Raw genomic sequence first — 21,118 nt, forward strand, 5'->3', positions numbered from 1 at the left:
TTGCTCTTTGCACTTCCATGCTGGGAAGGAGGAGTTTTACTAATTGGGCTTTTTTCTTAATTTGCACTTGCTGTCTTACAACATCTCCCCTGTCACTTTTAAAGCAAAGCAAAACTAAAAGTCACAGTGCTTTTAAGTTTGCTCCTGGCTCATTCATTTCCTTCCAGTTTCTCAGCCCTTCTGCTTTCTAGGAAGGAAGCGTTGAAAGTGATACTCTCATTGTGTTTTGGGACAAAGCAGTGATTCCTGCGAGCCTCAGAGAGGAGCTAGAGAAGCCTCCCAGTGCCGGGCAATTGTGGAACAAAGTCGGGAAACAAGGCAGTGCTGCCATAGATGGGGTTGCAGAGCATCAAGTGGAGATGGCACAAGAGTTACCAACTGCTGCTCCACGTAATGGGCTTCAACTGCTCTCCAAGCAGCCCATCAGCCTCCCATTTATTTACTCATTTGTTTGCCTTAAAGGGGGGAACAGGTGTACATTAATTCATCACCAGAGTTTAAATTAAATCATTTTACTTCTAAATGAGTCACTAATTTGCAGGAGTATTTAATTAGACCCTCTTTGCACTCAGGTGCTGTATTACTTCTGACTTTCTCACCTGTTTGCCCTCTTAAGAGGCTGATGATGATTAGACCATTTCTGCACATCCTCGTTGCACATCAAAGCAATTAACCCTAATGGCAGCACCTTGATGCCGCTCCTCAGTTCTGGGGGCTCTTGGCAACCTCGTCTCCTCGAGGAAAAAACCCTTTCCACCGCCGTGGCAGGACTCAGGCTTGCCGGGCAAAAGCTCGCTGCCCCCCGCAGCGTGGGCAGCCCTGCGGCCTTTTGGCAGATTTGCAGCATGGATTGAGCACCAACAAGTGTGCTGAGCTCCGCCAGCACCCACCTGTGCCCAGCGCTCAGCAAGTCCTCCCAGGGTGCAGGCAAGGCTGATGCTCTCTTCTGTTGTTCCTCAGCAGCCAAAGCATCATCCCAGGAGGTTTGGACCCAAGTGCCCCAGAGAGGCAGCAGGGTTTCTGTGCCTGGGCCGAGGACCGTGCGGGGCCGTGGCAGCCAGGCCATGGGCTCCCAGCCAGGAGCGGCGCTTGCAGCCTCGCTCCTCCCGTCCCTGCCACAGCGCCTCCGAGCACTGCTGCTGCCTGCTTATTACACTAATAATAGAAAATTATAGGTTTTCTGTGGGAAATGTCTATTTACATCCTACATTTCCCAAACTACCTATTAGCATCGCTGTGATGTCACATCCTCCTGTGCGTTTCCGTCAGCGCTGGCCTCTCTGCCTGCGGACGACGTGCTGCTGCAGGACAGGATGGTGGCCTGGGGACAGGTGGCTGCCACCTGGCATGGCGCTGATCCATGCCCTGCATACGCAGCAGAGCCTTTGGGACTGGCACAGCCATCAGAGCAGTGCCTGGGCTCTGTACCTGAGCTCAGTGCCTGCAGCCAGTTTGGGAAGTGCCTGCCCGGTGGCACAGGAGAGCAGGGGACGGCGATGGTGTCCCCTCTGCATGGATGGTGGCTGATGGTGCTGAGCAGAGGGACAGTGGTGGCTGTCCGGGTCAGCCCGGTCAGAGAGCTGTGCTTCCCAGCTCAGCCTTGTGCTCACGGCCGAGCCAGAGCTGGCTGACTCGTGGGTGTTTTATTGCTTGAGAACCCTCCGGCCGTGGCTCTCCGCCAGGTGATGGACGTGGATTTCTGCAGAGGAGAGCACGCGGTGCTTCCCCAGCCTGCTTGCTCAATGCCTGTGGGCTGCCAGAGCTTCAGGGGCGCCGAGCTGGAGTGTGGGTTTTAAAGAGGCTTTGCCTGTGCTGGTAACACTGGAGGGGTTAATGGGATGACTGGTTCCTGCTGTAGGTGCCTGCCCCGGGCCTGCCCAGGGCTGCGTGAGCAGAGCAAGTCCCTGCACGAGGCAGCTGCCTCAGCGGGTGCCTCACCTGCCTCTCACCCAAGAGGCCGTCCCATCTCAGAGGCGCTTCTGGGACAGGCCGTTTTCCCCTGCCTTTGTGCACCAGCCGTGACGCCAAGAAGCTTTGGGACGAGGCCGCCTGGCCGTGCAGGAGCTGGGGAGGTGCCCAGGTGCAGGCACCAGCCCATGGCCTGAGGGGGAAGCACTGGGTGTGCAAGGCCAGGGCATGGGACTGGGATGTGTGCTTCTCAGGCAGATGCACGGCGTGCAGGCCTTAGGCCAAGATTTATAACCACGTCTGTTCTCCAGGTTTATAGCTCCTTGTCACTCTATTAACTCAAAGGAGAGATGTTTACATTGCATAAGTAGCTGGAGCAGTGGATAGTAACCTATCAATTTTCATGACTATTACCTGGCAGAAGCTCCTCGGCTGTGTTGCAGGACACCAATACCCAAAGCTCCCGGGGCACAAGATACCCAGGGCTTGCTATATTTCAGGAGACTGCAGTTCAACATCTAATAAAATCTCTAGGTCAAGAACTGCGCAGTCAGGTCTCCGTGGAGCCCTGGCGTAAGACCAAGCTTCGGCTGATGGGTAGCTCCAGAGGAAAGGAGGAACACAGAGAAAGAGCAGAGGGCTGCCCCAGCGAGGGGCTGCCTTGCAGGCAGGTCGCTGGAGGCAGGTTCCACCGGGGACGGGGTTTTGGTGTGGTCTGGCTTGACAACGTGGCCCGGGACAGCCAAGGCAGGTGTGTCTGGGCTGGGGAAAGGCGTACAGGGAAATGCAGATGCCCTGGCTGAAATGCGTCTGTGCTGCAGCATCCTGCTCTGCTCTAACCACTCCTGCCTCCCTCCCCCTCTCTCTGCAGTCCATCGATCCCGGGCAGCAGTTCACCTGGGAGAACTCCAACCTGGAAGTGAACAAACCCAAAAATCGCTATGCAAACGTGATCGCGTATGACCACTCGCGTGTCATCCTGACCTCCATCGATGGTAAGTAGTGGCAAAGGGCTGGATGTGACTGCGGCAGGGAACTGTCTCTTTTCCTGTTCTCAGTCAAGCAGGGGCAAACACAGAGAAACACTGAGCACCAAGAGGTGCCTGAAGGCAGGTCAGGGGCCTGCTCGCCCCACTGCCCTCACCCCAGAATGGCTGCAGGGCCAGTATCTTCCCCTAGGACCTGCCGGTGTTGGTGCCCAAGTAACACCCAGAGCTGAGGGTGCCCTTCCCCTGGGACATCAGGCTCACACATCCCCCTGCTTGGTGGGAGATGCGTCAGGCCTTGGTGTTCATAGCACCGATGGCTCTGAGAACCAGCACCACACTTCAGCTAAGGACACTGCACATCTGTGGGGCTGGGGCTAACGCCTGCTTTCAGCTCCTGCTTTGCAGTCCCCATGCGTTCAGAGGAGCTGGAGTGCAGATACCAAAACCCAGGCTCACCCATCCTCATTGTAAGTCAGCACCCAGCCCTGCGCATCACACCTAAATCTGCTCGTGGGTGCTGCGGAAGATGCAGCTAATTCAGTGAACCCCCTGCCTGGGGAAGAGTCTGCCTTTGCATACAGGTGGTCCCGCAGCCACTGGCATCCTTTTTCTTGGGTTGGAAGTGTCTTTTCTAATGCTAATGCACCACTGATCCTTTAGGGGAGGAGGGGGAGGTCTAGATGGTCCCTCACAGCAGGACCTGTTCACAGAAGCAGCAGTGATGCAAAGCCTTGGGGTGCAGGATCATGGGCGAACCCCCTTAGTTAGGCAGCTGTGGGGTGAGCACAAGGGGGACTGTCCCTCTTTTCCTGCATGACTCGGTTGCTGTTAGTGGTGTCTGTGTCTTCCTGGGAGCCATTCCCCAAGTGCCCTGCCAGGTCTGGCTGCTGCTGCTCCCCCCAAGCTGTGCTTTGTTGCTGCTGGAGGCTGCTGAGACCTGCAGGAAAAAAAAACAAATGCCCAGGACAAAAGGGCGAGGGGGAGCCCCCAGCTTTGTTTCCTTCCTCTAATGAAATGCAGATGCTCTCTCCTTGGGGGACAAGGAGATTCCTGCTGCTTGCCCTCCCGGCAGCCAAGCAGCCCGTGCTGAATAGGGGTTTGGAAACACAGCCCCAGGCCCGCACTTTGCCGCATTCATTTTAGTAACGGCGTGTTTGCATTTTAAAGGCCTTTACAAGAAAATCCTTCCCTCAAGGTGCTGGAGGCAGGGCAAGAGCTGGAGCAGCCTCTGCCAGCAGGCAGCAGTGAGGGTCTTACCCCGAGGAGGGTCTGGGGGGTGGTGGGAGGAAGGCCTCTGGCTCCTCCAGGGTGCTGGTCCCTGCAGGAGGGGTGGGAGGACATCCCCTGCCTGACATCCCCTGCTAGCAGAGACAAACGAAGCAGCCTCGTTCTGAAAGGTGCTCCAGGACCATAACAAATAGCTGGTGAATTTAAGACAATTATTTCAATCAGTTGCTTGGGGCCAAACGAGTTCCTTAATATTCCTGCCTGTGAACTTCCCTTTGTGTGCGGGTGGCAGCTGTCTCTCCGCTTTGGTTCTGCCTGATTGTTGCATTAATGTGGTAGCTACAAAGGGTTCTCCTTTGTTCAGGCACCGTCCCTGTCCTCTGCAGGGACCCTGCGAGAGATGCTGGCCACACCCTGCGAAGGAGACATGTTAAGAGCCCTGGGAACATGCCAGCCTCTGCCCCTGCCTGCAGGACCCAGCAGAGTGATCGGCGCAGGGACGTGGGGTGTCCCCAGAGTAACACTTTGTCCTGTTTCTCCTCAGGGGTCCCAGGCAGTGATTACATCAACGCCAATTACATTGATGGCTATCGGAAGCAGAACGCTTACATCGCAACACAGGGACCCCTGCCAGAAACCCTCAGCGACTTCTGGAGGATGGTGTGGGAGCAGAGGACAGCGACCATAGTCATGATGACCAGGCTGGAGGAGAAGTCCAGGGTACAGCGTGTGCTTCCTCTCTTTTCTGGAGCTGGCAGCGTGAGCAGGAGAGGGGTGGGAGCAGTGCATGGCATGAAGGAGCCCGGGAAGAGGCAGGTCTGGTGGTGCAGCACACTGCTGCAGGCACCCCAGCAACAAGTGCCTTGGGAGCATCTCCCTGTGGGGCAAAAGGGTGGCAAAGCCTCCTGTCACTGTGCTACCTGACAGCCTCTGCCTTGCCCAGATGCCTGTGCATACCCATCCAGCCTTTCCCTGCCCACATCACTCGTGCCAAAGGAGGAGAGCTCTGCGGAGGGAGTGCTGACAGCCTCTGGAAGCCTGGGGGCTGCATCCCACAAGCCTAGAGCTGCAGCGGGTGGGTGGTACCGGCAGCATCCCGCAGCCTGACAGCGCTCTGGCGATGCAGGGAACAGCTGACGGGGTCTCGCTGCACTGAGAAGGCTAATTTGTGCCTTGTCCAATGACAACATGTATAAACGATGGGCTCGTGCTGCCAAGATTAGATACTCTGATGTAATAAATGCGAAGCTGCCTGCAAGCCGTGGGAAGGGCGCGAGGTGGAGAGGAAGGAGAGGAGCAGGAGCCCTCACCGCGGGTGGTGGCTTGTGACAGAGGGCCTTGCTCAGCCCCTGAGGCAGGAATTCCTGTGCTGTGACCAACGTGCTCCCATGCCTAGATGCACCATTTGGGCAAAGCCTGCCCAAGCAGGAGGCAGCGTCTGCCTCTCGCGTTCCTAAAAGTAAAATTTTAGTGGTGAGCATTTGTGCTTGCAGAATATTTTAGCGTTGCCATGCCAACAGCAGGAGAAGGGGCTGTACGCTCAAGCTGTGAAGCACTGGTTATTTTTAGCCCAATAAGATCGTTCTTGAGAAGCAGAAACTGTCAAGTTTGGGTTCAGTTGAAACTTTTGCCCGCATGCTTTCCCTCTGTTTCAAAGCTTCGGCACCAAAATGCTCGTAGGGGTGTCCCAGCCCACGCTGGCTGCAAGGAAGCCGCTGGAGCAACAGATCACCATGGCAAAACAGATCTGCTTTTCCTGCCTGCATGAAAATAGGCTTTGTTCAACCGGCTCTGCAAATGCCCTACAGCCTGCAGGGAAACCAGTGCTCTTCAGAGAAGAGCTGCCTCCAGAGATGCAGCCCAGCTTTGTGCCATGCTTCCCAACCTCCTGTACCCAACAACTGTCACCCTCCCCAACCCAACCCAGGAGGTAAAAATGCCCGGCACAGCCTGCCCAGCACATGGGCTGAGCAAGACCAGAAGGTGCTAATCGTTCACTCTCTTCAGTGACTGATCATTCAGGGACTTTCTCTGTGACTCCTCATTTCAGTTTTGGAGCATGTGTTTTAAGTGCAAGGAAAAGCCCTTTTAGGTTGCCAAGCAAATCTGTGCCCGGAGTCCTGACTCACTCAACTTCTGGGCGGCTCGGTTGTGGGAAGGCACTCCAAGGTGCGTGTTTCTCCAAGATAACAAGCTCCCTTCGACCCCCCAGGCACTTGTCTTTGCCTGACGTGTCTGTGCTGCTGAGCTGGGCATTATCTCCCCCGAGCACGCTCCCGTCGTGTCATCCCCTAATTACCTCCTGCAGTATTGGTTTCTGTCCCAAACATGGCATGTGTGGCGGGGCTGGGTCCAGTCTTCTGGTGACAGGGCAGGCTGGGAGGCCCTGTCAGGGGCAGGGGGTGACCAGAGCCCTGAGGAAAGCTGCAAGCTTTACCTGTGCTACCTATGGGTGACCTTTGAAGGTCCCCTTGTCCAGGGGCTTCAGAGCAAGCACTGGGTTGTGTCTGCAGCTGCAGGCGAGCAGCGGGGCCGCGTGGTGAGGTGCGCAGTGCAAGGCAGGCTCTGCCTCCTTCCCAGGTGAGCTCTCCAGTCCCTCTCAGCAGTGCTGCCTGCAGATAAGCCGACCGGGACCAGCAGAAGCTTTGCAGCCCTGTGGGGGTGACACTGCTTTAAAGGGCTCCTGAGCTGCAGGGGGAAAAAAATCTTTAAAGAGCATCAGCTTTTATGGTCTGCAATTTCAGCTGGCTTGATGGTCCAAATCATCCTCCCTTTTTCATGTTTTCACAAAGCGAGAGGCACATAAAGGATAGAAATGGCTGGATTGTGCAATTTAGCTGCCTTCAAAGCTTTACAATCAGTTTCAGAATCATTCGGTGGCAGTTCAGAAACACACATTGTAGATTAGCTTTCCCGGAGTTGCGAGCGTGGCGTGTCCCAGCTGGGGCACACTGCACGACAGAGGCATTAAAGGAGGATTTCTCCCTCCCTGGGCTATCCTCAAGAGCCCGGCAGAGAAGGGTGGAGGGAGGGAGGTCTCCCTGTGCAGCTCTTGGCTCCTTCTGTCCCAGCCCCAACCCCCAGCAGCCATCCCTGGCTTGTAACATCTTGTGGAGCTCCGTGTCTCCAGGCAGGGGTGCAGAGGGGTGCTCAGCCAGGGGATCTGGGGCAAGAGGGCACTGGCAGCTGGGTCCTGCTCCAGCCCTCAATGCCAGCTGGAGTTTGCGAGCCAGGCCAGGAGCAGAGCAAGTTCTCGAGCCGAGGAGAGGTGCCCGGCTGCTCTTGGGCACGGGACACCAACAAAGGGGAGGGACAGGAAGCACTCAGCAGAGCTGCCATAAGTGGCTGTTGAGGACATTACTGTGCTCCTTAAGTTAATGAGAAGCAAGCACCGCCAGAAGAAAACATCTCTTATCTGCTTTAGTGCCACAGTGCATCGGCTTCAGCATAAAATTTACAGAGCTTGAAAATGGGGCATAAACATTATGGGTAAATTTGGCAGAAAATGTGACTGACTCTTATCTGGTCATGAATAAATAATTTTCAATTACCAGCCCAGGCGCTGCTATTATCCCTCACAGGGAACTCCTCTGAAGTTTGTTTTGTGCTCGAGCACACACGGCGCCGTGGTGTGTGGGTGGCAGGAGGGGACCGCTGTCCCCGTGGCGTGGGTCAGCCTCGGGGATGTGCTGTGCTGCTTGTCAGCAACATTCCCTGCGAGTTGCAGCGAGGGACAGGCCAGCACGTGGGGGACGTGGCAAGTGGCTGTCCCTCTGTCCTCTCAGTGCCTTTAGAGAGGGGTCACATCATCCCCAAACCGGGAGAGGCAAGCTCAGGTGGCCACGGATGCGGCTGCAGCTGCCACCCGCTCACGAGGACAGGCTGAGTTTAGCTGTGAAATAAGGTCTGTGACCTCGAGTTGTTGGCTCTGCAGCCAGTCAGTGTAAAATAATGTGCTGCTCTGTGCCAGGCGAGGAGAACCCTCCAGAGATGCGCACGGGGCCGGCCACACCGTGAGCACAGACCCGAGGCAGCAGAGCAGCTCGAGGGCAGGACGCACCGGGCACCCAGCGGGCAGCCCCGCTCTGGGCACTTGTGCCAGGGCACGGCTTCCCGACAGACCCCAAAAAGGAGGGGCAGGTGCACCCGTCTGACCCCAGGCTACGGTGCTCCGGCAACCAGGCGGAGTGCAGGATGTGGCTTCTTCTCTCTCACAAGCCCCACAGTGCTTAAAGTGCCTTCAATTAAAAGGCAGAAGTTCATTGATTTCTAATTAAGCCTGTTGTTTCCCTTCCCACACGTTCCCCTGTAAACACGCTCGGCTAATAATTAAGTTTACTATTCCTTGACAAGCACAGATGATCTTCCATTCACTCCTCTCTCCTAGGGCGGGAAACCATTTTCGGTGCAGTGCACAGGGGTGGGAATGAAGTCTTCCTGCTGTCAGCCGGGCGCTGCGGCTCCGCGGGGTGGGAGCCAGGTGCCAGATGAAACTGGGAGCTCAGGGCACCAAGTTAAATGAGGGAGCTGAGGGCTTGAGACAGCAAAGCCGGAGGAGTCGGTTGCAAATGCTGAGCTGTGAATAGTGGAGAAGGAGGAGGGCATCAGCAGGTGAGCAGGGAGGGAGTCACGGGGAGAGGAAGGAGCAGGAGGGCTGGGGCGCCGGGGATGTATTAGGGCTCTCTGCCAAGCAGGCTTGCAGCAGGAGCTGTGAAGGTCGGGAGGGGGAGAGAAAGGATGTTTGGGACCTGTTGCACAGTGACTCTTCCACATCCATGCTTTTCTCACCCCAAAGGCCCCAGCCAAGCACTGACCCTTTCTCTTCTCCTCCCTGCAGGTGAAGTGTGACCAGTACTGGCCGAGCCGGGGTACGGAAACCTATGGGATGATCCAGGTCACGCTGCTGGACACAGTCGAGCTGGCGACCTACACCGTCAGGACCTTTGCCCTGTACAAGGTATGGCACGGGCTGGGCTGCTCCTGGGGCTGCGGTGTGGCCCCAGGCAGAGGCAGATGGTTCCTTGCGGGGCAGCCCACATGTGGGCTGTCTGTCGGAGCTGGGCTGCAGGCTGTGCATCTGGCCGCTGTCGGCTTTTGGCCAGGACACCTGATGCTCTTCTGTAGGTGCTCAGACCCTGTGAAGGGCCCCTGAGCAGAGGCCACGCTTGCCTCTGGCGAGTGTGCATGTAACAGCTGTCCTCCCATTAGATGGACAACACGGGAGGCAGGGAGTTTTTAGCACTGCTGTCACTAATAATGCAAATGGAGGAGCCGTGCTGACGTTGGTGTGTGCCCTTCTCTCCTGCCTGCTGCATACCTCATTAGTGTTGGGCAATCCCCGGAGGCAGCGCTAGCAGCAGCGTGGCACAGCAATGCAAGCAGGCTGTGCACAGGCTCAGAGCACGGCCCCGCCGTGCCGGGGACCTGCTCACACCCCGGGAAGGCATCTTGTCCCCAGCGCTCACCCAGCCAGTCCTCCCACATTGCTGCACAGATCGCTCACCCCGTGAGGCAGGAGCCGGGCAGCCTCTGGAGGCGCGGTGCTGATCGGCCATCCTGTGGTGCAGAGGGGCGGTGAGACAGCTTGCTGTGCCCAGCACCCGTTTTACTCTGAACGAGCAGTGAGTGTAGTGGCCCCGTGCTGTGCAGGAGTCACTCACCTTCCTGTCCGTCTGCTCCACTCCTCACAGCCACTCTGCTGCTTGCCCCAGAGCATCCATGCAGAGGCCTTGCAAGGAGCCTGTATTTTGCCTCCTAATTTTCAGTGGCAAAACCCCAATAAATGCAAGATCACACACAGCCTTAAATGCCTGCTGTTACCCAGCCGGCTGGATACCTCGTTACCCCAGCAGTGGGTTCCCCTCCTAGGGTGAGACTGTCCTCACACGGAAACTTTTATTTGTCCTCAACAGAATGGCTCCAGCGAGAAGCGAGAGCTGCGACAGTTCCAGTTCATGGCGTGGCCCGATCACGGGGTACCAGAATACCCTACCCCGATCCTAGCTTTCCTGCGACGGGTCAAGGCCTGTAACCCACCCGATGCCGGGCCCATGGTTGTCCACTGCAGGTAGGACGGCCTGTTCATGAAGCTGCACCTGGGCTCCTGCCTTCTGGCTGCGGGAGCTCTGCCCTGTCCCTCTAGAAGTGGCACCTGCTGGTCCTGCAGGAAGGTTTCACGGCAGTGTAACGGGCACCATGAGCTTGGGCTGGGAACAGATTGGTAATTAGCGATGGCAATCCAGCAGTGAAGGTTGTGTTGCTTCTGCTATGTCAGGTTAAACAGTACTGCTGTACAGAGAGTCCCAGAACACAGGTTTTCTTGCAAAAATGCAAGCGCAGTTTGAAGATGAAGTGATCTGAGCCTGGTGTAAGTAGGTGGTACCTTTCAGAGGCACATCGTTGACAGACACGCGTGCAGTGACCTGTACCAACATTTATACACAGTATTTACAGTAGAACTCTTTAGCGAGGTAGAAAGGGAGCTCTTTAAGCAAAAATATTAGTCTGCTAAGGCTCAGCATCTTATCCAGGCAAGATTTATCTCCAGCAGCCGAGTGGGGACTATTACTGAACAAACCACTCCATCACTGCTGTTCCGGCATACGCCTTACCAGCAGTGCTTAATGCTCTTCTTTCATGCTCTGTTTCAGATGGGAGTGGGATATAATTAACACACAAACAAGCTATATTAAGGCCCTGTTAAGGATCTGACTTGCACCATAAATGAGGAAATGTCTAGCTCCGTACCTCTGCCTGTGTTTACGTGCCATGACAGCGTGTCTGTTGTTTTCGGGGCGCTCTCCTGGTGACAAGTTTGGGGGTTGCTGCTGCCCTTCCAACAGATGCAGAGAGGCTTCTAGTACTTAAGCGAAGGGCTCAACATAGAAATGCAAGACCTCACCTTTCTGCTTTCCCCTCTGGGGCTGGCTGGCCTCGTTTTATGGGTTAGGGAACAGTGACCCAGGTTAGGGGACAACCAGACATTAAATTTATGGGATTCATTGGGGCTGGAGCCCAGCCTGGACTTCACATTCCAGCTCCACATGTATGCTGTCACTCTCATGGCTGTCAAACTCATTTCTCCTTCCCTGTCAGCAGGGTGACACCGTGTCCTTTCTGCTCCTTCAGGGAGAGGGGGACAGCAGAAGGGCTGAGTAGCCTCCCATGTTCTCCCTTGCTACTCTCCCTCGCTCCTCCTTGTTTGGGCTCAGCTCGTTAGCCTGCAGCATGGAGAGCAGCCTTCTCTCTGCTCTAGACTGGGGTGCTCCCTGACACGAGAGCAGAGCTTGCCTGGTGCCCGTGAGGGATGGCATCCTCTCAGGCCTCGTGCTTTGTTCCCGCAGCGCCGGCGTGGGCCGAACTGGCTGCTTCATCGTCATCGACGCCATGCTGGAGCGGATGAAGCACGAGAAGACCGTGGACATCTACGGCCACGTGACATGCATGCGCTCGCAGCGCAACTACATGGTGCAGACGGAGGACCAGTACATCTTCATCCACGAGGCCTTGCTGGAAGCAGCCACATGCGGCAATACCGAGGTGCCTGCACGCAACCTCTTCGCTCACATCCAGAAGCTGACCCAGGTGCCACCAGGCGAGAGCGTTACTGCGATGGAGCTGGAATTCAAGGTTGGTGACCAAGCCCCAGCAGCCCCCTTCCCTGGGGCCCTGTGTCTGCCCGCACAGCCCCACTGAAACGCTCGTCCAGGGGCTGGGAGGGGAGAGAGACGGCTCATTACAGGCAGTTACTCTTTTGCGTGTTTCTGAACCAGGTAGGCAGTGATTTAAAGTACATTTGAATTGTAAAACTTGTGTCAGCCGTGGTCCCCCCCTGGATTGGCAGCTTCTGGGGAGAATATAAAAGGCAGATGGATGCGCAGTTCTCAGCAGCACGTTCTGCTCTAGGTTCACTGTGCAGCAGGAGCTGCATCTGAAATCAGATGCAGATCGTGTTAGTGATAATTGATGTTACTGTGAACAACTTGTCTGGAAACGGCTCCAATTTAAATATGTGAGATGTTTATAGTCTCATTTCTTCAATGCTGAGCTCCGTTATCTTTTAACCACCTAGACACCAAGCCTCAGTGGCTAGAATTGGTAAAAGCAGTGTTTTAAGACATACTGTTTTTAAGAAGCCATGCCCTCATTTTGCTATCCGTATCTGAGACTGCCTGCTGCAAATATTTATTACAGCCTTGGAGATGGAAACGAGCTCTGGTAACCACCCGTGTTCTCAGGTGAGGTGCATTAGTCCAGTGAACTCATGCAGGGGAATATAGTTCATGCAGGGAGCTAGCAGACCATGCAGGCTGTGAAATGAACTGCAGCAATACAGCTTCACTGTGGGAATTCCCACCAAATGGCAAAGGAGCAGGTGAGGCAAAATACTGACTTGCTGCATAAACCGGGGAAAGCTGAGCAGCTCTGGCCTGTGGTCAGCAGAGCTGCCGGTGCCCTGGACGTGAGACTGCAGAGCAAGGAAGGTGTCACCTCCTCGTGGTGGAACCTGCCCTGAAAGTCCCCTCAAGGCAGAATTAGGCTCAACTCTGGTAACTCTATTCTAAAAAATACAAAAAAAAAAAGTTGTTTCTGCAAGGTTCTATTTAGAACAACAAGAACATTTGTCCCCACTCTGTGCCCTGGCAGCATCCACTGCTTGGGAAACCTTAGGGAGCAGGATACAGGAGGGTCTCTGTCCTCCTGTAGCCAACGACCAGCTGCCATACACGCAGGGAAAGGTGTGGCTCGGGGGATACTGGGAGAGTCTTGGAGAAAAAAATAAAAAATAATAATAAAAAAGATATTTCTGTTTGAGTGTCTCTGCCAGCAGATCTAAGTAACACATTTACCATGACTCCAATTTACAGGGCTCAAAGGGAACCATAAAATCATAAAATGTCTCGCAGTAACCCAGAATAGATCTTTGCCTAAATATGTCACAGTTCTCACATTTTTCTTGGGTTCTTCTGGGGTGAGAAGTAAATAGCAAGACACTGTTGGGAAATGGAAAGCCTTCCTTCCCTGGTGCCACCAAGCCCGTGTCTCTGCTTCAGCGAGGGGCACGGTGTCACATGCTGGCCTTTGTGGGTCAGAGAGCGCGTGCGGGTCTGCAGCTTCGGGGCTGCGCCGGTGGCTTCCCCGTGCTGCTTCCGGGAGGGGACCTGCTGTCACCTGCAGCCACGCACCGGAAGCCAGCAGAAGGCTGTGCCGTAGCTAGGTGTGCGAGTGCCACAGCAGACATGGCACTGAAAAGCAGACTGACCTAGCGTGAAACAGTGCAGCCAGGTGCAGCCTGCCTCCTCATAGAGGCAGAGCCCTCCGTCTGGCCCAGAAGGATTAGTCCCCGGGGGATGTCCCTCGGTGAGAGGAGGGAACGTGGATTCATGCCGGGGGGCCCCTGCCAGCCTTGCTGCCAGAGTCCCAGTTTCACCCCAGACTCAGTCCCCAGCGCGGTCTGACTTCTCTCTTCCTCTTGCAGCTGCTGGCCAACTCTAAAGCACATACCTCACGTTTCATCAGTGCCAACCTCCCATGCAACAAATTCAAGAACCGCCTCGTGAACATCATGCCATACGAGCTGACAAGAGTCTGTCTGCAGCCCATCCGGGGTGTCGAGGGCTCCGATTACATCAATGCCAGCTTCATAGACGGGTACAGGTAAGGGCCAACGCAGGGAACCAGGGCACGGATGCTTTCTCCCTTTTGCCAAGGATTGGTCCTGGCTGCCTGGAAGCAGGCTGGGGATCATTGTGCTGCATTTTGTCCATCTCCGTCCTCTCAGAAGCTTCAGTTGTGATGTGTGAAGACTGCTAGTGAGTGAGGGCTGTCAGGCTTGTTTGTGTTGTTGTAGACAGATGCCCACACGGCTGGGGCAGGAAGCTGTGCTGGCTGGCTCCTGCAGTGTTTTATAGGACTTCCTGGTAGGCAACCCTATTTTACATCTGTAGCATCTAATGCAAACCTGTCCCCTTCACTAGCTGCAGCAATCAGAGGTAGCAGCATTCTTGCACTGCGTGGCTGGTCCAGGCAGGAGCTCAAGGCTCCTTCACCCGTACATTGATTTTGGGGAGTCTGTGCATCCTCATACGGGGCTGGTGCCGGATACTGGAGAGCCCATCGCTGGGTTCTGCTCTCCAGGAAACCTTTTAGAAAGCACAAACTGAGATCTAGAGGGCAATAATACTTAGGGTTTCTGTATCTAACTGCTGGCATTGCATTCTCAGATGGTAAGTGCCAGTAGAGAAGTACGCAGGAAAATGGCCCAATGGCCACACCTCCTTCCCAGCCAGTCCCTGGCCGATAATCCGGACCAAATCCCAGTGACGCACGTACAGGACTTGCGCCTGCGTCTCTCTGTGCACCAATGCAGTCAGGTCACCCAGCGCAGGAGCAGGGGATGCAGCGATGGATGCAGCAGGGTCCTGCTCCAGTGTGTCACTGCCCAAACGCTGCTGACGGGCTGGTGGCTTCCCAGGAGCAATGAGCAGTGCCAAAGGGAGCAGGTGTCAGCGCTGCCTGCCCAGCGGCTCTTTGCCTCCTTCCCTGCTCCAGCAGCTGAGCCCAGGGAGGGCTCCCAGGGGAGACCTGTGCAGCGATGAGAGGACGCAGGGAGCAGACAGGGAGCAACTCCAGGAGCATCTCAGCACAGCCAGACCACAGCAAGCCAGGCTCCCTCAGGGTGGGACAGAATAATGGGGTGGGAGGAAGGGGCTGGAGAAAAGCTGTCCCAGCAGCCTTGTCTCCCTCCTGCCCGCGTGGCTGCAAACTGTGCAGCCCGGGGTCTGGCAGGAGAGCTGCAGGCGCCGTGTCGCAGCTCTGGAGCCTACTGCATGATGCTGCTTTTGCCACTTGCTGATGCTACAGAGAGGGGGGTGCCAGCGCAGCAGGTGGTACCATTTCATTTGCTGCCTACCCCATCCCCAAGGAGCAGTTATCTCTTCCTGTCCTTCCCTTTGAACAGAGCGATCTTCCTCTGGTGCTATCTGCGGAGATCAGTTGGCCCGAGGTCCTGCAGGCATCACGGATGCTGCATCTTTATTAGCTCTTTTGTTCCACTGCGCACACCCACTCCCTGCTTTTTACGATGTCTTATAAATCCACCTTGAAGCAGCCCCTGTCTTCATCCTGCACATTACAGCTGTCCTGCAGCACGTTCATTAATTTTTAGCACCGGCGGAGAGCTGAAGTGTGCGGTGGGAGGATGCAGCCCCTCGTCCAGCGGGCTCCGGCGCCCCGCAGTGGCGGAGCGAGCCCCCGGATCCGCTGCCTGGCTGTGGCAGGCAGCACACTCGGCGTGCCAGGCTGGGTGCTCGCAAACCAAGAACACAGGAGCTGGCTCTTCCCAGTCACCGGAGCCTTTAAGCTGCTCCAGTTGTGTCCCACTCACCTTGTTCCCCAACAGGCGAACGAGGGCGATGCTCTGGCATCCCCTGCGGCTGCCGTGGCCGTGCCATCCCCTGCGCGGGGCGCAGCTGGGGCACGGAGCTGGGAAGTGCCCAGCTCTCGCTGTGGTAGGTGCTGCCGCCCCATCCTTAGGGCGGGATGGAAAGCGACCAGTGATGGTTTGTTCCAACAACGCAGTGTGTGACACTGACAGCTGCAGGAGTGAGTCAGGAGGTTTGGGAGAGCGGGGCAGAGCGTGCTCAGCCCGAGGGTGCTGTCATCGGGGATGGGGCAGGGCGACACAGGACACAGGAACTGCTCTCACACAGGACACTCTGAGACATGCTCTGGTGGAACAGAACAGATCTGGAAGGCTCAGAAATGTTTGCACTATGGTGATAGTGGTTTCCTCACCGCCCTAGTTATGAGGTGGTACTTGTGATCAAGGTGACCTGATTTGGTTGCTCTGTGCCTCCCCGTGCAGTGGGAGGGGAGGTGGGTGCTGCAGGGAGTAAACGTGCAGGAGGTGCAGCTGGGACCGGCCCGAGCACAGGCTGTGCTTTCAGCCCCCTGGGGCAGGCCTGGGTGCCGAGAGGGCTCGGTGCAGCAGCACTGGGGACAAGCAGCTGGGAGGGGCTGGAATGGGGACACTCACCCAGGAAGGACTAGCAGCCTCTCTGGATCCTGTGCCCGGAGATGCCCACCACGTGTGTGGGGAGCTCTCAGAAGACACGTGCTGGGCAGCCTCATCCCTCCCATAGTGTCTGGGGCTAGCCCTGGAGACCTATCTCCTGCAGCACGGGGCGCTGCCTCCAGCTCTCCCGGCCCCCCATCTTCTGGGAGCTGGTCTGAGCTCCGTCTTGTTTGCCACAGGCAGCAGAAGGCCTACATCGCCACGCAGGGACCGCTGGCCGAGACCACGGAGGATTTCTGGCGGATGCTCTGGGAGCACAACTCCACCATCGTGGTGATGCTGACAAAGCTGCGCGAGATGGGCCGGGTACGAGTCCTGCACAGGGGAGGAGGGGATTGCGGGGCTTCTCTCTGCGGGCATCACCTCCCAGCCCAGCCCACCCCAGCCTTGGGGTGTCCCATGGCTGCCCCTGTGGTCCTGCAGCCCTGGCAGTGGGAGGGAGGAGCGGCAGCGTGCCGGTACTAATTTCTCCTCGTGCTCCTCATCCGCAGGAGAAGTGCCATCAGTACTGGCCCGCGGAGCGCTCCGCCCGCTACCAGTACTTCGTGGTGGACCCCATGGCGGAGTACAACATGCCGCAGTACATCCTCCGGGAGTTCAAGGTCACAGATGCCAGGGTGAGTGCTGCCTCTGGCTGCGCGGCTCCAATCCCTCTGCCCAGCCCTGGGCAGCAAGGGGAGCATACAGCAGCTCCTGGAGGGACCAAAAAGCAAGGAGCTACCTAACGCTGCAGGCAGGAGGGGCTGCTGCCCCACGCCTGCTGCTCCTCTCACCGCAAGTTCCTTCCTTGCTAGCTGTGTCGGCCCGGTGAGCAGCTCACTGACCGCTATCAGCACCCCGCCATGCCTTGCCTGCACTGTGCATGTGGGCCAGGTTTAATAACACGGGCTCCCCTGCAGCGAGAGTCTGTGTGCGCAGAGGAGTCCCTCTCACTGTCCCCTCACCCGCGGTCCCCGTGTAACACCCCGGTATCCCCCACAGGACGGCCAGTCACGGACCATCCGCCAGTTCCAGTTCACAGACTGGCCTGAGCAGGGCGTGCCAAAGACGGGAGAGGGCTTCATCGACTTCATCGGGCAGGTGCACAAGACCAAGGAGCAGTTCGGGCAGGATGGGCCCATCACGGTGCACTGCAGGTGAGTGGGGAGGGATCAGCACCCACCTCTGCCTTCAGCAGAGAGCCCATGGAGATGCCCCCTACTCAGCCCATCACCTCCCACACACTTCACATCCCCCCTGCAAGAGGCAAGCAGGGGACAAGGAGAGGGCAATATCCACGGATGGCTATGTGCCATGGGCAGCATTCCTGCCAGCTGATGAGAGGAACCCAACGCCTGCTCATTCTGTGTAGCTCCATGGAAGAATCCTTGGGAAAGACATGGTGCCACAGCAGCTGGACTCAGAGGCAGAATCAGTGGGTGCCATGGGGCTGAGAGGGCGCCTCTGGCTGGCAGTGTCCCTTCAGCCTCTCCTGGCCCCACCGAGCAGGTCCCTGTGGTCCACGAGCTGGGGACATTGGCACCACCCCAAGGAGCAGGTCTCTAACAGCACATCTTGCTTCCCCTGCGCAGCGCTGGGGTCGGGCGCACAGGCGTGTTCATCACGCTCAGCATCGTGCTGGAGAGGATGCGCTACGAGGGGGTGGTGGACATGTTCCAGACGGTGAAGACCTTGCGGACGCAGAGGCCGGCCATGGTGCAGACAGAGGTGAGTGCCCTTCCTCCCCACGGTGCTGGAGCAGGGAAGGGAGCTGGTGTCTCCAGACGTGCAGCGCTGCTGCCCGATGTCCTCGCGTTCCCATTTCTCACGCTCCCCCCCTCGGTGCCTTGCAGGACCAGTACCAGCTGTGCTACAGAGCGGCACTGGAGTATCTCGGCAGCTTCGACCACTATGCAACGTAACTAGTGCTTTCCTCCAGTCGCGGTGGGGATGTCTAGGAGTGGAGACGGGTCCCTCTGAGCCAGAGCCGCCCATTCCTCAGTCCTTCTGTACAGACCGAGGCGCTGCCCAGGCAGCTGACCTCCACGCCAACCAGTTCTGACCACGGCATTTAGGAACTTCGCCCCAGCGCCAAACGAGGGAATCTGACTCCAAAAGCATTTCCAGTCTCTGGCTGCATTTCTGCTCATGTGCATCTCTCGCCCTCTCTCACGCGACTGCATTTCACAGCGAGGCTTTAGGTGGGTGGAATGGGATCTTTTTTTTAAACATGTAAAATAGTTACTAGTGGTTTTTATAATCTCCTCTCTCTTTATTTTCTATTTTTTTGCAAGTCTTAATGTTTTGCCGAGGCAGAACTGGACCCGCCAAACCTTTGGGAGTTGGGTTTTTTTTTGTTTTCGTTTTTTTTTTAATTTCCTTTTGCTTTTACATTTTTTACCGCCCTGTGTTTATTTCAGCCCAGTCACTGCTGGTTCTGCCCATTTTAGTGCAGCTTCCTTGGTAATTTGCAGCAGCTGGCTTGTGGTTCTTGCCCGGCTCCATTCCCCGTAGGCTGCTTTTTAAATCCTCCGTAGAATATGAAATTTCATGGAACTGGACCTAAGCTACCAATTATTTTTTAGCCTTTCCCTTCCCCCATTTTTTCCTGAGTAGGTTTGGGAGGGCATGCGGGGTCACTGGAGAAGCGGTCCCGTTTGTCAGCTGGCAACTGTTCAGCCCTATCACGACGCGTGTTAAACCGACCCAGTGACCGTGTGTATTGGCAGATCCCGATACGACGTGAGTTGTCGTCACCTTGTTCATGAGAGACCCGAAACCCCGGGCTCCTGGCTTTGGAGCCCCTTTTTGTGTGTCTCGCTGGGAAGGGGGCAGGAGGAGCGAGCGGGCCCCACACTTCCCCGGGGCTGGGATAGAAGAAGCGAGACACGGCCCCTTTTGTTAGTCCCACGGTTCTGTCCGTGCAAGTGCCACCCTGTCACCTCTCAGCGACGAGGTGCATTGGAGCATTTTACAAAGGCAAGGAGCACAGCCCCAGCTGCTCCCTGCGGGAAGCAGGGTACTGCAGGGAAGGGGATGGGGAGTACACATGGCTTCAGAGGTTGGGTGTATCTATAATTTCTGCTATCCTGCAAATGTTAAAAGTCATTAGAATATTGTACTTTCTGCTACTTCAGGACGTTCTAATGAACCAATGTGGCAAGACTACTGGACTTAATTTAATGGTACTATATATTAATACTCCTTATTATATCATGCTTGCACTAAAGACAGAGTGAGCAGCCCTCTTTCAAGTGCATTGAGTTATGAATAAAGGTGGTGGAAGGGTATCTAATTGTATTATCACATGTATTCCGAATGTTAAGAATCCAAGCTATGTTGAAATCAGCAATCCAGGGTTGGTAATGTTGGAGGACACATTCATTTTTACCTTGTGGATGCATAGTGCTGTAGGGGTCACTGTTGTATACAGTCTGTTTTCTATTTGTTAATAAAAAAAATCTACAGCATCATTGCATAATTCTTGATGTTAATAAATTTGAATAATCGGGTTTCATACAAGCTGGCTTTGCTGTCTGTTTGTTCAGAAATAAGCGGAGGCTCTGGAGTCCGTTGGTGATGGGCATGCTCCCCAGCCTGCTGACAGGTCCTTTCCTGCGGGCCCGCCCCAGCCACAGGTGCCCTACACCTCCCACGGGGTCCCCATGGCGTGAGACCTGCCCTGCCCAGCTGCTCTCGTGCCTCATTAATCCTCAGAGAAATCCAGGATGTGGCCGGGTGCTGCGGTCCTGCACATCTCCTGAGGTGATGCTGAGCTTTGCGGGAAGAACATTAACCTTCATCCCCTTCCCTGCCAGCAGGCCGGCTGCGGGACTGTGCTGGGGCCGCGACAGACTGCTGGTGGGCTTGTAGAAAAGAGAGGGGTTGGTGGGGTGGGCTGTGGTGGCAGTACGAGTCCTGGAGGAGGCTGAGACATTCCCGGACTCCTGGGGTGCTGCAGTAATGCCGCTCTGTGGCACTGAGCTCAAGGTGCATGTGCAAAGTTACTGCTGAGCAGTGAAACCACTGCCCGGCCCCTGGGCGCAGAGCAGCACCGGAGGATGTTCAGGTGTGAAACCCGCTTCAGGTGCGCTCTGCAGGGCTGTGCCTGCTCTGCGTGGGCAGGCCAGCCCTAGCCCTGCCTGCCTATGTCCAGCAATCCCACAGGTCAGTGCCGGCTGCTAGGGAGCAGCACTTGCAAACAGCACAAGCGTGCAAAGGAAAGGCCACTGCAAGGGGCAGAGCCACGTGGGACGGGGCCACTCCACCTGTCCGTCCTTCACGAGCCTTTTCCTGATGCGATCACGGGCATCTTACATGCTGCTCGCTGCCTTTGCCAGAGCTGTTACATGTCACGCTTCCTGCCAGGTCAGACTGCCGCCTGAGCAGGCGCCAGATGCAAAGCAGCATTTCCCCCTCGCCCCACTGGTTCAAACCCAGCACTTCCACCTGCGGTGACCCGAGGCCGGCCGAGCCTTTCTCTCGCTCTGCTGTGGGGCAGCTCCACACGAGGCTGCAGGTCCTAGGGCACAGCAAGCTCCTGCCCTGGTGAGGCAGAGCACGTGCGCAGGCGCGTGTGTGTGCACAGGCAGATGCCAGCACCGCTGGCACTGGGGAGCTCTGCAGTGCTGCCAGCGCCCACGATGGCAAGGCTGCGTGGCCAAGAATGCAGCTGCTCGTACGTGGGCGTGTTTGGGGAGGAAAGAGGCTGTGCTATGACTGTTGTGCTGTAGGAAGCCAGCCAGCTGGGAAGCAGGTAGCACCTGCCTGTGCTGCAGCGAGAATGCTTTGGCTGTGCCGCTAAGCTGCAGCTGGTGACGATGCTTTCACCGCGCAGTTGTGCTGCTCACTGAGCGCTGACCAGGCAGGGCCACGCACACGGCACGAGCCGTTCGTCCCTGGGTGGCTTCCAGTGCAGTGCCTTGCTCTCACTGGGAAC

At 56.4% G+C, this 21,118-nt stretch overlaps 1 protein-coding gene across 20 annotated transcripts in view; it reads left to right on the forward strand.

The window, feature by feature from the left end:
- Nucleotides 1–19,701, forward strand: part of PTPRF (protein tyrosine phosphatase receptor type F) — a 280,990-nt gene extending 261,289 nt beyond the window's left edge. For all 20 annotated transcript variants that reach the window (XM_035333708.1, XM_035333715.1, XM_035333710.1 and 17 more), the window contains 11 exons: nucleotides 2,780–2,903; nucleotides 4,669–4,844; nucleotides 8,962–9,081; nucleotides 10,037–10,191; nucleotides 11,468–11,753; nucleotides 13,603–13,781; nucleotides 16,380–16,506; nucleotides 16,692–16,817; nucleotides 17,182–17,336; nucleotides 17,772–17,907; nucleotides 18,033–19,701. In XM_035333708.1, the coding sequence (XP_035189599.1) occupies nucleotides 2,780–2,903; nucleotides 4,669–4,844; nucleotides 8,962–9,081; nucleotides 10,037–10,191; nucleotides 11,468–11,753; nucleotides 13,603–13,781; nucleotides 16,380–16,506; nucleotides 16,692–16,817; nucleotides 17,182–17,336; nucleotides 17,772–17,907; nucleotides 18,033–18,101 (1,653 nt within the window). In that variant the 3' untranslated portion in view covers nucleotides 18,102–19,701. The remainder of the gene's footprint in view (nucleotides 1–2,779; nucleotides 2,904–4,668; nucleotides 4,845–8,961; nucleotides 9,082–10,036; nucleotides 10,192–11,467; nucleotides 11,754–13,602; nucleotides 13,782–16,379; nucleotides 16,507–16,691; nucleotides 16,818–17,181; nucleotides 17,337–17,771; nucleotides 17,908–18,032) is intronic.
- Nucleotides 19,702–21,118: the final 1,417 nt, after the last annotated feature.

This window comes from Oxyura jamaicensis, chromosome 8, assembly GCF_011077185.1.
Source record: "Oxyura jamaicensis isolate SHBP4307 breed ruddy duck chromosome 8, BPBGC_Ojam_1.0, whole genome shotgun sequence".
Taxonomy (NCBI): Eukaryota; Metazoa; Chordata; class Aves; order Anseriformes; family Anatidae; genus Oxyura; species Oxyura jamaicensis.